The sequence below is a fragment of the Mirounga angustirostris genome, unplaced genomic scaffold, assembly GCF_029215605.1.
Source record: "Mirounga angustirostris isolate CCGP_5_RB_7025 unplaced genomic scaffold, mMirAng1.0.hap1 SCAF_2, whole genome shotgun sequence".
NCBI classification, from domain to species: Eukaryota; Metazoa; Chordata; class Mammalia; order Carnivora; family Phocidae; genus Mirounga; species Mirounga angustirostris.
This window is the reverse complement of record NW_026991710.1, coordinates 143797505-143814094: the sequence shown is the minus strand read 5'-3', so window position 1 is coordinate 143814094 and position 16590 is coordinate 143797505. Positions and strand designations below refer to the sequence as shown.

General features: G+C 41.8%; 1 protein-coding gene across 7 annotated transcripts in view; it reads left to right on the top strand.

Moving 5' to 3' along the window:
• Positions 1–15794, top strand: part of NEK1 (NIMA related kinase 1) — a 326908-nt gene extending 311114 nt beyond the window's left edge. For 4 of the 7 annotated variants that reach the window (XM_064585272.1, XM_064585275.1, XM_064585271.1 and 1 more), the window contains one exon: positions 15658–15789. In XM_064585272.1, the coding sequence (XP_064441342.1) occupies positions 15658–15770 (113 nt within the window). In that variant the 3' untranslated portion in view covers positions 15771–15789. Of the gene's footprint in view, positions 1–15657 lie in introns of all 7 variants that reach the window. The other 3 variants (XM_064585281.1, XM_064585280.1, XM_064585277.1) reach the window with 3 other exon arrangements.
• The last annotated feature ends 796 nt before the right edge of the window (positions 15795–16590 follow it).

Sequence of the window (16590 nt, the reverse complement as noted above, 5' to 3'; positions counted from 1 at the left end):
CTGGCTGCAGTGTGGTGAATGAATGAGGAGAGGGTGTGCCAGACTGAAGCTAAGGAGACTGGTTTGGAGGAAATTGCAATATTCTAGGCAAGAGACAATGGTAGTCTATGCCAAGGTAGAGGCTGAGAGGAGTTGGATAGGTTTGGGATATATTCAGAAGACAGGGTCATAGGACTAAGAGACTGGTTGGATGCAATGTGTGAGGGAGGAATGACATTCAAGTATCTTGCTAGGGTGTACCAAAGACTGGAAACAAATGCACTCAAATGTTCAAATTATCTATTAGTTGTAAACTTATGGATAATTGTTGTGTTCTTCTTTATATTCTTTCTTTCCTAGTTTGTTTTTTTTTTAAAGATTTTATTTATTTATTTGAGAGAGAGAATGAGATAGAGAGCATGAGAGAGGGGAGGGTCAGAGAGAGAGGCAGACTCCCTGCTGAGCAGGGAGCCCGATGTGGGACTCGATCCCGGGACTCCAGGATCATGACCTGAGCCGAAGGCAGTCGCTTAACCAACTGAGCCACCCAGGCGCCCTCCTAGTTTTGTTTTAAATACTTTTTTTGGTGGGCGCCTGCATAGCTCAGACGGTTAAGCGTCTGCCTTCGTCTCGGGTCATGATCCCAGGGTCCTGGGATCGAGCCCCACATTGGACTCCCTGATGAGCAGGGAGTCTGCTTCTCCCTCTCCTTCTGCCTGCTGCTTCCCCTGCTTGTGCTCTCTCTCTGTCAAATAAATAAAATCTTTAAAAAAAATTTAAAAAAAAAATTTTTTTTAATGTATGCTCCAGATCAATGCAGGGCCTGAACTCACAACCTTGAGATCAAGACCTAAGCTGAGGTGCACCTGGGTGGCTCAGTCGGTTAAATGTCTGCCTTCGGCTCCAGTCATGATCCTGGGGTCCTGGGATCAAGCCCCACATGGGGCTACCTGCTCGGCAGGGATTCTGCTTCTCCCTCTGCCCTCCCCCTGCTTATGTGCTCTGTTTGTCTCATTCTCTCTCAAATAAATAAATAAAATCTTAAAAAAAAAAAAAAAAGACCTGAGCTGAGATCAAGAGTCAAACTCAACCAAGTGAGCCACCCAGGTGCCCCATCCAGTTTTCTATGCAGTATTTATTCCTTTCATAATCAAGAGAAGATTATGAATAACTATTTTCTTTTCTTTCTTTCTTTTTTTTTTTTTGAATAACTATTTTCTTGTTCCTAACATCAAATCTGTAGGACTCAGCTCTCTTCTAGGAGAACTATTATAAGGCATACTCACAGAATGATGGGTTGGCCATGTGCTATTCTCCTATATAATCTATTTTGCTTTTTATTGGTGGTTGCTGATGGCAATTTGTAATTCTGAAGGACTGCCTCGTGTGGAAGCTGGCAACTAATATGAAAAAGTGGGAAAAGCCCAAGTTTTGCAGAGACAGGGAACTCTACTGCTTACCAGTTTAGTAGTCTTGGGAAAGTCGCCTAATGTCACCTCTCACACTTTCAGTGTCAAGTGTAATAATGTGTGTGAAAGCACCTGTCAAACGCCATACAGATGTTAGTAGTTATGTGGCACTGTCTACAGGTAAAGTCCAAACACCTTTCCTGGGATTTTGATCCTTGAACAACTTTCCTGAAATTAACCCTCCCTTTCTGTCTTCTCACACTTCATTCTTCTGTTCAGTATTCCCCATAACTCTGCTATACTCACTCTATACTCACTTTCTCAGCTCCTTGTACATTTAGGTATTTGCAAAGAGTGAGGTGGCGGTGCACATATTTTTAAGATGATGCCTTATAGTTTAAGTGTTCATATGTCCTGGATTGTCTGTTGTCCCGGCATCTCATACATTTTACATTTATCTTGAATAACTGTGTCCTTTACTGTGCTTAGCTTTAGAAACTTTAGACCTCCTTGGTCTGCTAAATCCTGGTGGACTTTGGACTTGATCCCACAGGGCTCAGGCCTCAAACAAATGCTCTCTCTGAACTTCAGTCTACTCATCTGTAGATTGGAAGTAAGAATATCCACGTTGTAGTGATGAGGAATCATATTCACAAAGTGACTGGCACATAGTAGGTGCTCAGTAAATCTATACCATTATTCCAGAGGTGCTGTAGTAATTAGTCTGATGATTTTTTATTTTCAGAAAATAAGCAAAAATGTATTATTGTCATCAATATGACCAGCTTTTTGGTGAAGGAGGGATATGGATTTTTTTTTAAGATTTCCTTATTTATTTTAGAGAGTGAGAGAGAGAGAGCACGAGCAGGAGGGGCAGGGGAGAGGGAGAGAGAATCTCAAGCAGACTCCACGCTGAGCACTGAGCCTGACACAGGGCTCAGTCTCACAACCCTGAGATCATGACCTGAGCTGACACCAAGAGTCGGTGGCTCAAGCAACTGCACCAACCAGGGGCCCCGGGATATGGATTTATATTTAAAAAATATTTTACATATTTTTACATAATGTACAATTTTCTGTGTCTAGTCTACATAATTCTTTCATAAATTCACTAGATTAACCCAAGTAAAGGCCAACTATTCAATTAAGACAAGAAGTCTCCCAAATCTTCAGCACCCACGGAGTAAGTTATCCAATGGAAAACCTCATCCTTTCACCCATTACTCCTCTCAACCTGTTTTGTGGTTCATGCTAGGTTTTCAGATGTGATGGATAAAACTCAGTGAAGCTGGGAGGAAGGAACCAGAGGAAAATTTATCCATCAAACTTCATCACTTCCGGACATAAGATGACATACACTTTCAATTAACATGTTCCCTGGGAAAGTATATAATAAAAAAGAAGCAGGCACTGTACAAATAAATATAAACTGCTTCTTTAAAGTTATATTAAAGTTAGGTTTCACCCTTTCAAACATCCAGACTGTGAGCTGGGTCTCAAAATCTTCCAAAGCTACTTCCTCCCTTGGGTAAGAAAGTGTCAATAGTAGCAGCTGCTGAGGGCTTCCAAGGGCAGGCCCAGGGATCCTCACCCCACACCAGTCAGTCACCAAGGGAGACCAAGGACCTGGAGGTGCCAACGACTCTTAGCGGTGGGGAAGGTCCAGGGCTGGGCTTCTGGGACAATGTGACATCTTTCAATTGGCCTTTGGGGGAAACGAACATTTTTTTGCCCTTTTCTAAGACCAGGGAGGCAAAATTCCAAAATTCCATCGACCATTGTTCCTAGAATTCTGGCAAACAATGGTATCCTGCAGGTACTCGTGTAGCCTGCCTTGTGGGGACATTCAACCGGGAAACAGGTCCATGAACAGGACAGAGCCACACAGGCACAAGCGATGTGAGGAAAACCCCAAAGAATCGGTCAACACAGACATGATCTTTCTTTGGTAAGTAGAAATGTTCCTTTGGATTTCCTTTCCCAGGGATGATTTAACTTCATCTATAATTCCTTTTTCTGTCTCTGCTTGGGCAGCCCTGTGAAAGTAAGTCAGATTAATCTATTAATATGGCCATGTTAATTGTATCCTCATAAATGGCCTTCTTGCCCATAATCTACTTGGGTAATTTCAAGAACTTATTTCCCTTTTAGTTTCCTTTTCTGCTTTCTGATGTCTTCCTCTGACACTTAAAAATATATATATTATTTATTTACAGAAAGGTATCGTTTGCAGATGGTTTTCTTCCCCCAGAAGAGAAATTTCCAGGATAGGCTGTAAATTAAGATAATCAGATGCGGTATTTCCCGGAGATGAATCTCAGGGTTTTAAATGTTTTAAGGACTTTACTTAGGGCTTTTAAGACCCTCCAAACTATGTCTTCATCTCACCTCTATTTTTAGGTCTCAAAGGGTGAAGACACTTGTCTATAAAAAACGAAATGGGATCCAAGAGAATTAGATGTCAGTGGGTCTCCCGGAGAGTACACCCTGTAGAACGTGAGAAAGCCAGTCACATGCGCAGGTAGTGAGTCCGAGGCCTTTTGGCTGCAATTCAAGTGAGCATATCACTGGCCTGGAGCCAGAATCATGAGCTACAGAAACCATTTGCACTTTGGACTGATTGGAAAGTGCGGGTGGATGTTGAAGCGTGCACATACAGGTCACCTCTGCAGGACTCGCACGCTTTCTCCTTGGAGTCCAGGATCACATGCTCTTTTTCTTCTCATTCAGTGGACTTAGGCATATTCCCATTTCTGTGCTTCAGTTTTTAACAGAAGAATTGGCACAATTCCTCTATTCCTACACTTCACTGCCAGAGAAGTATTTGCATAGATTTCATTAATTTATGAGCTGAAAAACCATATAAACTGTTTGTAGCTCCTTGGGTGAGACATGAAGTTGAGAGGTGACATTTTATATTGCAGAGTAAGTCCTCTGGTTTTGATATCTCTTTGTTTTACTGCATCGTGATGGAACAAAGAGGCAGGATTTAAAAAGCACAGGCTTTGGTGACCAGAGCAGCTCTCCTGCTTATCAACTGTGAGATGTCTGGTAAGCAGCTCCTTTGTGCTCCCCAGTTTACTGGGGACAACACAGAATTTCCCTAGGTTATTAGGAGGTCCTCCCAGTAACAATACTTGGCTGATGAGAGGCAGTCAGTAAACATTAGGTTCTTTTCCTTACCCTCAGTTTTGACCCAACAGTTCTGAAAAATGTTCTTCCAGCCCATTCATGAAACAAAAACCAAACGATCCTTTTTGAACACGAGAAATGTACAAAAGCAGAAACACAATCCCCACGGTATGCTCAGTATTATTAGGCACAGTGAAGAATATTTAAAAACTATAAAATATATAAATAGTACTTAAAACTCAATAATCAAAAGGCAACCCAGTCATCCAGAATATATAAAGAACACCTACAACTCAACAACAAAAAGACAAGCAATCCAATTAAAAAATGAGCAAGAGGGGTGCCTGGGTGACTCAGTCGGTTGGGAGTCTGACTCTTGGTTTCAGTTCAGGTCATGATCTCAGGGTCCTGAGATCGAGCCCCATGTCAGTCTCCATGCTCAGTGTGGTCTGCTTGCCCTTCTCCCTCTGCTCCTTCCCCCACACGCTCACTCTCTCTCTCTCTCTCATAAATAAATAAAACCTTAAAAAAATGGGCAAGAGAAAAGAGACGTTTCTCCAAAGAAGACAACTAATAAGCACAAGAAAAGATGCTCAACTTCACTGGCCATCAGGGAAATGCAAATCATAATCATAGTGAGTTACCACTTCACATCTAGGATGATTATCATTAAAAAACAGATAATGATAAGTGTTAGAAAGGATGTAGATCAGTTGGTATGCCCATACGCTGCTGATGGGAATGTAAAATGGTGCAGCTATTTTGGAAAACAGTCTGGCATTTCCTCAAAAGTTTAAATATAGAGTTACTATATGACTCAGCAATCCTACTCCTAGGTATATACCCAAGAAAAATGAAAACATGTCCGCACAAAAACTTGTACATGAATCTCCATAGCACCATTATTCAAAAGACCCAGAAGTGGAAACAACCCAAATGTCCACCAGCTGATGAATGGAGAAACCAATATGGTGTACCCATGTAATGGAATAGTATTTACCAATAAAAATGAAGTACCAATGCCTGGTACCCATGGACAACCCTTGAAGACATTAAAATGCAAGATATCCATAACAAAAGATTACATATTGTATAATCATATTTATATAAAATGTCTGGAGTAGATTAATCTATAGAAATAGAAAGTAGATTACTGGTTGCCTAGGGTGGGGTTGAGGGAGGTTTGAGAGAGTATTTATTAGTTTCCTAGATGTGCCATAACAAAGAGTCACAAATTGGGGGGCTTAGAAAAACAGAAATTTATTCTCTCACAGTCCATAGTCAGTATTGGCAGGGCCATACTCCCTCCAAAGGACCTAGGGACGAAGGTCCTCAGCACCTATGAAAGAATCCTTCCTTACCTCATCTAGCTTCTGGTTACCTGAAATCTTTGGCTTTCCTTGGTTTGTAGAAGCAGCATTCCAATCTCTGTCTCTGTCTTCACATGGACTTCTTCCCATGTGCCTGTAGCTCTGCATCCAAATTTCCCTCTCCTTATAAGGACACCAAGTCATGTTGGATTTAAGGCCCTCCCCAATCCAAAGTGACCTCATCTTAACTTGATTACATCTGCAAAGACCGTTTCCAATTAGGCCACATTCATAGGATCTGGGGGTTAGGACTTGAACATGTCTCTTGGGGGACACAATTCAACCCACAACTTGGAGAAATGGGGAGTGACTGCTGATGGGTACAGTGTTTCTTTTGGAGATAATGAAAATGTTCTAAAATTCATTGTGATAATGGTTGCCCAACTGTATGAAAATACTAAAAACTGTTGAATTGCACGCTTTAAGTAGGTGAATTTGTTAGGTATGAGAATTATATTTCCATAAGGCAGTTATTTAAAAGCTAAACTCTAAAACATGGTCCCTGTCCTCCTATGGTTAACAGTTGAATTAAGAAAACCAGTTTGTTCATGTGAAACAAGTGAACAACAGAAGTCACAATACAATGAAATGTCGTCATGCAGTGTGATGATCGATCTTGTAGATGCCTAGAACAGAGGATGAATGAGAGCAGCATAATCCCAGAAAGCTTCATATGGAATCTTGAAATATGAGTAGGATTTAAAATTACTTCTTGGGGATTTAGAATGGCTAAAATTCCCCCACTGCTCAGTGCTCTTTGGTCACCAGCTATTTACGCGGAGGGTCTCCTCTGCTCTGAACACTCCTCCCACGCTGGCTCCCAGGGGCCCACCTCTGGCTTCTGCACTGGGCCCCAGTCCCAGGCCTTTGCGGAGCCCCCTCCCCCTCCCCGCCCAGGGGCGGGGGACGGGGTGGACTTGGCAGAAACAGACTTCGTGTGAGTCAGTAGAGCCTGGGAGGGTGGTTTGCTGGTCATTTTAGATGCTCCTCTGGGAAGAATCAGAGAGAAGGAAATTCTCTCTGTGTAAGCAGCAGTAAGGAGCAGTCCGGGCCAGTCTCCTGCCAGTTTGTGTAAAATGTAAACTCCTGAGTCCCACTTTTAGAGAGTCTGATTAATGTGTCTGTGGAGGGGGCCGGGAATGAGCGTTTTTAACAAACACCTACAGTGATTCTCATATAGGGGTGATTTTGAGAAACATTGCAATAGAATCCCCAAGCTGAAAATCAGGATCAAAGAGAAGAAAGCATATAAAAATGGTAGCTGAAGGGGTCAATGCAGTGTCTCTAATGTAGCTTAACTTTATTTGAGGTCTTTAGCAACTCTTGCAGAAAAAGAGAAAGATGATAATTTACACGGTTCTCATTATTGGAAAGGTGAACGTATACTCTTCCTCAGGAGAAAAGTGTTTTCCTCACACTAGATACTGAAAAATATTTTTTGGATGCAGTCTTTACAGAAGAGATGCCCAGGCTCACTCGTAGGCTGCTTGCAGGGCTAGGCACAGAAAGGGGTGTTGGCTGGGTGGGCGGTTGTTAACAGCGACTCCGCTCTCGGGGAATGCTGCAGCAGGCGCACCGATAAAGCCAAACACAGATAAGTTCTGTTCAATAAATATTGGTTTGCCATTTACCATGTGCCAGATACCGTATGAAATGCTGGTGAAACAGAGTAAGATAGCCCTGCTCCTGAGAGGCTGATGGCCAAGTAACGCTAAAGGTTGTAAGCTGAGCAGGCAGCTCACTGACAAGCGGACAGAGTTCAAGGCTAGGAAATGAGCTCGACACTGGATGGGAGAGTTGCCTGACCCGTGAGCAGGAAGTGCCCAGTGGCTTGGACGCGTGGACAGGGGCCGGAAACTGTGCCTTTTAGGAGGGTGAGCTTTTCCAGTGGGTCCTAGCTCAGCTCACAGAACCGGGGGCCTGGCCTGGCAGGAACGTCACCAGGTCAGAGAGGGCACCCTAAGTGATGATGTCGAGTGTGACTGGTCCTCCACATGAGTTAGGTTCCAGATTAGGGGATAGGAAAAAATTACATCTAATCAAAATTCTTTTACAAAATTCCTTATATTATTCATTAAATAAAGCATACATACACACAGTATATATAGACATATGTGGTATTTGGTAAATAGAACATGCACAAAATACAATTTTTACTTATTTTAAGTTATACCATTTAAATAATTTCTCTTTTCCTACTCACTGTTGAAGGCTGTGTGGTTGCTTCGCATAAGTTAAAATCATGTCTGATGTGAAATGGATGATCTTCAATAGGATTTTTCCCTTTTGGGCAACAAATACAAAAAAAGAGATTCCCTATGAGTGGTACTTACAGCCATCTTCGATAAAATCTGAATGCTAAAACTGGAAGTAGGGTCATTCTAGCATTGAGTTCATGGGGTTTACAATACAGTGCTCTGTGGGCTACCTGGACTTAAGGTGGAATTTAGAGCACCTAGAATTGCTGAATTCTAGAGACTTCATCCCTGTGACATTCTCCAAATACTGCCTCTTTGCAGGGCTCTTTGTAAGAGTTCCCGGCAAACAGTGTAACCATTTGCTGCCAGATGTCTGCGGGGCTGGTCTTCTCCATTTCTGATTCAGGTCAGTTCCTCGAGGAAAACAGAGGAGGAGATGGTAGAGATGATGTTCAAGTTTGAACATTGTGGAGCCTAACCTATATTTTTGCCGGAGGAGAAAGCTATCCCACATTCACAAAGAAGGTGGCCATACAAATACAGATTTTTCGCAATAGCTCTGGGCCCACCTTAGTACTTAAATACATTTTACCCTGAAATTCTGAGTTCTTCCCCCTCAAACAAGGCAGAGACAGTTTTGGTCTAGGAAACATTTCACAATCGATGCTACTGGTTGCCCACGATAGGTAGAGAAGACCTTCAGGAGCGGCTTGTGTGATGGTGAGCAGCGTGACCGACCTCATAGAGCCGTAAGGGTAAATTAGTCATAAAATGTATTAGGTTTTGGACCCTATTTTGTCTCCTGTGTGTTTTCATTCCCTGGCTGGGTTCTGCCCTCATGTGCACCCCCTCCCTGTCACCTGAACCTCAGTGGTTCTTGTGTTCGGGCCCTTCCTTTCAGTGCTGACAGTTCATAGTGACCTCACTTTGCTCAACAGCAGATACAGACCAGCTCCTTTGAAGGAGATCAACTATGAATGGAATTCCAAGATAGTATTGTCCCAAAGAGCTTGGATGACAGAACGTAAGTCTCAAAGATACTTTAGGCCATCGTGGAACAATTCTGTTACTTCATACTTCTTAATACAAATTTTCCATGTGCAACATTATCTTATCCTGACAACAAAGAGTAGCTCTTCATTGTGATTTGGCTTATAGAAGGGGCTGACTTTATTATGTAATTTGAGGAGATTGTGGTCTCAATTTGCTTTCATGCTTGCACGTTTTTGCCAAGTTTAAAATGTACAGTCAGGTTGGCTGCTTTTGAAGTCAGTCTGCTGGGCCAAGGCAATGGTTTGTATTTCTATGGCACCTGCTTTGAGGTATCCTGGGTCTTTACTAATAAGGTTCCTGGGGGAGTCTATTTATTTCTTTATTTATATCAGTGCAGGACTTGAACTCGCAACCCTGAGATCAATACCTGAGCTGAGATCAAGAGTCCGACACCCAACTGACTGAGCCACACAGGCCCCCCAAGGCTACTGGGGCAATCTTAAGGCAGAGTATTTCTTGGCATATAATCCAATACATATATGAGACTAGTGCATCCCAACAGGGGTATGTCTAGGCAGAAGTGATTCAGGGTTGTTCTAAAGCTATAAGCATTTTTCTAGGTTGCCATTACTATCTCAAACACTTTGTAAAAAGGGCACGGCTCTGGTGTTCCTACAAAATAGTGAGGCCACAATGTCCATGCATTGATTTTGATAAGCTTGGAGATACCAATTTGTACTGGGCTCATTCTGGAGCAGACAGAGCTCCTGAAAGCTACTAGGAGGTGGCGCATGATCCTCAGAGGTGGGGATTGCCTGTAGACCTATCTGCTTTGCACACCTCAAAGGGGAAATGGTGATGTGAATTAAATACTTGGGCACTTTTTTTTTTTTTTTTTTTTTGCTACGTCTGCCACTAGGTCCTTTACATATCAGTTCATTGAACCTAATGATAGGATCAGATCATAGGTCAGTTCAGATGATAGAACCTCTGATAGATCAGGAAACTGAGGCTCAAGAAGGTTGGCAACTTTCCTGAGGCCATATACCCAGGAGGTGGCAGAAACAGAATTCAGATCTGGGACTGTCTCCACATTACCACATCAGCCTGTCATCCTGGGAATATTATGCAAAAATTATAATCACCTTAATAATTCCTAGAAGAAACTAACGGATACAAAAATTGTGTTTTTATGTGTGTGGATACATAGATGCTTAGTGCTTGCTCTACAAATGATTTCTGTAAGGTTTTACTCAAATGAGGTGTTAGGCATGTAAAGGGGTTCAGGCCTGAATTCTACCCTTTGTTTCCCTCTCCCCCCAGGGCTGTCACAAATAGAAAGTGTGGATGTAAGAATCAGCAGTTGAATGTGGATCAGAGTGTAACATTTATATTAATTGACAGTTTTAATATAATAAATTGTTTTCTATGAATAAATGGCTGAGTAGGATTTCCAGGAAACCATGTTGGAGAATGAGGCTTAGCACTGAAGCCTGTTGGGGTGTTCTGCTTCCTCCCTAAATCTAGATTTTTGGGGCCCACTCTGTCCACTTAGAGAGCAGCTGCCAAGAACCTCAAGCTGGTCTTCCTAAGGGACAGAAAGGAGAGGAAGGAGGGGAGGAGGAGTACTTTACAGGTGGGGACTGGAAGTGAGAGGAGGTTCCGGGCCGCCTGATGGCCAGCAGGCCCCAGAAGGCCACAGGCTGGGCACCTGGGACCTGGGACACATAATGCTGTCTTCTAGTAAAGTAGGGCCCAGGAATGCCAGACGCCCACTCACCATATGAGCCGTCCCCTCCCCTGCCAGGGAAGGACAGCAGGTGTCCTCGCTCCATGCTCCCCTCTCAGGCAAGGAACAGCAAATCCTGTCCTCTTTGGAAACATGAACAGGGATGATAAATGTTCTTGAGCATTTGAGCTATGTCCAGAGCATAACTGAAAACCAGAAATAAACAAGCAGACTTGAGCCAAGATGAGGTCACAGTCACAATCTTGTTATCTAAGCAAACTTCTCGGGTTCAGAGGGTTTCGGGGCCTTGTGAGTGTCTACCCAGAAGCAGGGGACATCACAGCATTCTCTCAGGATCAACTTTTCCTTAATAGTTTTTGCTATAAATTTATATTCAACTTGCTCTTAAATGTCCTTAGTTTTGGCAGTGAGATACAGTGCTCTATTGGAAAGTAGTGTCCTATTTTGTATGAAATGACTCCAAATACATTATTTTACTGCTTAGTTTCCATCAACTTGCCCAATCTTCAAGTAGGTGTGTCAACATAGCAAACACCGTTATAGCTACTACTGGGTCACAGTAGCCAAAGGAATTTTTGTTTTTGCATTTTATTCATGTGGTGTTATAATTTTCTTTTTTTTTTTTTAGGATGTATGTATTTATTTTTAGAGACAGAGAGAGAGCGTGAGCGGGGGCGGGGGGAAGGGTGGGAAGAGGGAGAGAGAGAAAGAATCTCAAGCAGACTCCATGCTAAGTGAGGAGCCCAATGCAGGGCTCGATCCCAGGACCCTGAGATCATGACCTGAGCTGAAATCAGGGGTCGGTCACTTAATCAACTGAGCCACCCAGGCGCCCCATTGCATGGTGATATAATTTCCTATGATAATTGCAAATTTACATAATTCTTCTTGCCAATTTGATTCTTGAACTCGCTTTTCCAATAATACAAAGCACCATTGTTATTCATTATTTGTATTAATTGCCATGTACATGGTGCTTACTGTGTGCCAGGCACTGTTTTCTATACCAAACTCATTCAGTCCTCCCCACAGTCCTTTCAAGTACTTGCTATTATTAGCCTCACTTTACAGATGAGGAAATCAAGGCAAGTAAAATTTTGAAAATTATGATGTGTTCATATATCAAGAGATGGGGATATAGTCTATATTACACACACACACACATACACACACACACAGTCTATTTTTCCTCACTAGCCAAAAGTGTGTGTATATATGTGTGTGTGTATTAGATTTTATTTCCCATGTACCCCCAACCCCATGCGTGCATAGACTCCCTCCTCATCAGCCTCCCCATGCACCACAAGAGTGGTACATTTGCTGTAACTGAGGAACCCACTTTAACACATTGTAACCCAGAGGTCATAGTTTACATTAGGGTTCACCTTGGTGTTGGAATTTCTATGGGTCTGGACAAATGTATAATGCCATGTATCCACCATTACAGTATCATACAGAATAGTTTCACTGCCCTAAAACCCCTCCATGCTCTGCCTATTCATCGTTCTCTCTCCCTAACCCCTGGCAACCACTGATCTTTTCATTGTCTCCATAGTTTTGCCTGTTCTTGAATATCAATAGTTGGGCTCATACAGTATGTAGCCTTTTTGGATGAGCTGCTTTCACCTGGTAATATTAATTTAAGGTTCTTCGTGCCTTCTCATGACTTGATAACTCATTTCTTTTTTAGCGCTGAAAAATATTTTATTATCTGGATGTACTACAGTTTATTTATCCATTTATTTACCTATCAAAGGACATTTTGGTTGCTTCCAAGTTTTAGCAATTGTGAACAAAGCTGCTATAAACCCCATGTGCAGGTTTTTGTGTGGACATGCGTTTTCAACCCCTGTGGGTAAATACCAACAGATATTGCCGGATCACGTGGAAAGAGCACGTTTAGTGTTATAAGAAACCACCAAACAGTCTTCTGAGGTGGCTGACCCGTTTTGCATTCCCACCAGCAATGATTGACAGGCCCTATTGTTACACATCCTCCACAGCATGTGGTGTTTTCAGTGCTCTGGTTTTGCACTATTCTAATAGGTGTGTAGTGGTATCTCATTGTTGTTTTAATTTGCATTTCCCTGATGACACATGATGTGAAGCATCTTTTCATATGCTTATTTGCCATCTGTATATCTTCTTTGGGGAAGTGTGTGCTAAAGTGTTTGGCTCATTTTTTAATTGAGTTGTTTGTTTTCTTATTGTTGAGCTTTAAGAGTTCCTTGTATAGTTTTCATAACAGTCCCTTATCAGATATGTCTTTTGCAAATATTCTCTCCCAGTCAGTAGCTTGTCTGTCATTCTCTTAACAACATCTTTCACGGAAAAGAACTGTTTCTTTTAATGAGGTCCATCTTATGCAGTCTTTCTCTCATGGATCATTGTTGGTGTTGTTGTAGCTAAAAATCATGACCAAACCCAAGGTCATTTGAATATTCTCCTGTGTTATCTTTTAGGACTTTTGTAGTTTTGCATTATACATTTAAATCTGTGATTCATTTTCAGTTAATATTTGTGAAGAGTGTAAAGTCTGAGTCCAGATAAACATTTTTATTTTTTTGTTTCAACATCATTTGTTGGAAAGACTACTTTGCTCCACTGTAATGCCCTTACTCCTTTGTCAAAGATCAGTTTACTAGGGGCGCCTGGGTGGCTCAGTCAGTTAAGAGTCTGCCTTTGGCTCAGGTCATGATCTCGGCTCAGGTCATGGTCCTGGGATCTAGCCCCCTGTGGACTCCCTGCTCAGCGGGGAGCCTGCTTCTCCTGCTCCCTCTGCCCCTCCCCTGCTCGTGCATTCTCTCTCTCTCTCTCAAATGAATAAATAAATAAATATCTTTTTTAAAAAAGATCAGTTAACTATATTTAGGGAGGTACATTTCTGGGACCTTTATTCTGTTCCATTGATCTCTTGGAACCTATTCTCTCAGCAATACCTCACTGTCTTAATTACTATAGCTTTATAGTAAGCCTTGAGGTTGGATGGGGTCAGTCCTCTGACTTTGTTCTTTTCCTTCATGTTGTATTGACTATTCTGGGTCTTTTGCTTCTCTGCACAAACTTCAGAATCAGTTTTTAAATAGCCACAAAATAACTTGCTGGGATTTTGATTGGCACAGTGTTGAATCTATAGATCAAGTTGGGAAGAATGACACCTTGACAATATTGAGTCTTCCTATCCATGAACATGGAAGATCTCTTCATTTGTTTAGTTCTTCTCTGATTTCTTTCCTCTTCTTTGATTTCTTTGAAGTTTTCCTCGTATAGATCCAGACATGTTTTGGTACTAGGGTAATGCTGGCCTCATAGAATGAGTTAGAAAATATTCCTTCTGCTTCTATGCTCAGAAGGAGATTGTAGAGAATTGATATTTCTTCCTTAAATGGTTGCTTTTTGTATGTCTTTTAATTTTTTTTTGATAGCTTGGCATGATATAATGGGAAAAAGAAACTGCTGTAAATGGGCTTTTAGTAATGCAATGGTGAGGTGTGGGAGTAGGGGAAGCATTCTGTAGTACTATTATTAGGTTTCAATCTTTCCTGGGCTTGTGCTTCCAGCTGTGAACTTCATGTGCTTTTTGGTTGCCCCCGCCCCACCCCTTAGGTGGGACAGGATGGCTAAGAGTGGGCTGGAGCTGAGTATTTCCCTTCTTGCAGGTCAGTTAGCCTCTGATAAAACTCAGCAGATTATACTGTGTTTAGTTTTTCCTGAGGGCCCAGACCTTGTTAAGAAGAGCAGAATGCTCTGGCATATTTCAAAATGCTTACTCCCCCGCTTTTTCTACCTGAAGCAGAGGGGCTTTTCTCTATTTCATGAGAATCTAATAGAGATCCAGGAAGTAAGACTGACAAAATTGTGACACCTCCCCCCATCTTGTCCACACTGAGCCTTCAGCAATTTGTCAATTACAGGTATACCTCGGAGATGTTGCAGGTTTGGTTCCAGACCACCGCAATAAAGCAAATATTGGAATAAAGAAAGTCAAATGAATTTTTTGGTTTCCCAGTACATATAAAAGTTATGCTTACCCTATACCGTAGTCTATTAAGTGTGCAATAGCATTATGTCTAAAAACCAATCTAATAGGGATGCCTGGGTGGCTCAGTCAGTTAAGCGTCTGCCTTTGGCTCAGGTCAAAATCTCAGGGTCCTGGGATTGAGTCCTGCATTGGGCTTCCTGCTCAGTGGGGATCCTGCTTCTCCCTCTGCCTGCCATTCCCCCTGCTTGTACTCTCTCTCTCTCTCTGACAAATAAATAAAATCTTTTAAAAATGTAATAATTTAAAAATACTTTATTGCTAAAAAATGCTAATCATCATCTGCGCTTTAAGCCAGTCATAATCTCTCTGCTGGTGGAGGGTCTTGCCTCAATGTTTATGGCTGCTGCTGATCAGGGTGGTGATGTTGAAGACTGGGATGGTTATGGCAATTTCTTAAAATAAGACACTAATCAAGTTTGCTGCATTGATGACTCTTCCTTTCATGAATGATTTTGCTGTAGCGTGTGATGCTGTTTGACAACACTTACCCACAGAAGAACTTTCAAAGTTGGAGTCAATCCCCTTGAACCCTGCTGCTGCTTTATCAACTAAGTTTATGTAATATTCTAAATTCTTTGTTGTTGTTTCAACAATCTTCACATCATCTTTACCAGGAATAGTTTCCATCTCAAGGAAACATTTCTTTGCTCATCCATAAGAAACAACTCATCTGTTCAAGTTTTATCATGAGTTTGCAGTAATTCAATCACATTTTTAAGTTCCACTTTTAATTCTAATGGGTTTTCTTGTTTTTGTTTTTTTGTTATTTCGGCCACATCTGCAGTTACTTCCTCCACTGAAGTTTTGAACCCCTCAAAGTCATCCACAAGGGTTAGAATCAACTTCTTCCACACTCCTGTGAATATTGATATATTGACTTCTTCCTATAAGTCATGAATGTTCTTAATGACATCTAAAATGGTGAGTTTTTCCAGAAGGCTTTCAATTGACTTTGCCTAGATCCATCAGCAGATTCACTATCCATGGCAGCTGTAGCCTTATAAAATGTATTTCTTAAATAATAAGACTTAAAAGTCAAAATAGCTCCTTAATCTACAAAACAGATGTTGTGTTAGTTGGTATGAAAACAACATTAAGGGGCGCCTGGGTGGCTCAGTGGTTAAGCATCTGCCTTCAGCTCAGGTTATGATCCCAGGGTTAGTGGGAAGCCTGCTTCTCCCTCTCCCACTCCCCCTGCTTGTGTTCCCTCTCTTGCTGTGTCTCTTTCTGTCAAATAAATAAATAAAATCTTTAAAAAGAAAAAGAAAACAACATCAATCTTGTTGTCCATCTCTATCAGAGCTCTTGGGTGACCAGGTGCATTGCCAATAAGGAGTCATATTTGTAAAGGAATCTTTTTTTTTTTTTGAGCAATAGGTCTCAACAGTGGGCTTATAATATTCAGTAAACCATGTTGTAAACAGATGTGCTGTCATCCAGGGTTTTTTGGTCAATTTACAGAGCACAGAGTAGATTTCCCATAATTCTTAAGGGCCCAAGGATTTGCAAAGTGGTAAATGAGCATTGGCTTTAACTTAAAGTCACCAGCTTCATTAGCCCCTAACAAGAGAGTTAGCCTGTGCTTTGAAGGCAGGCATTGACTTCTCTCTAGCTTTGAAAGTCCTAGATGGCATCTTCTTCCAATAGAAAGCTGTTTCATCTACATGGAAAATCTGTTGTTTAGTGTAGCCATCTTCATGAAGTATCTGAGCTAGAT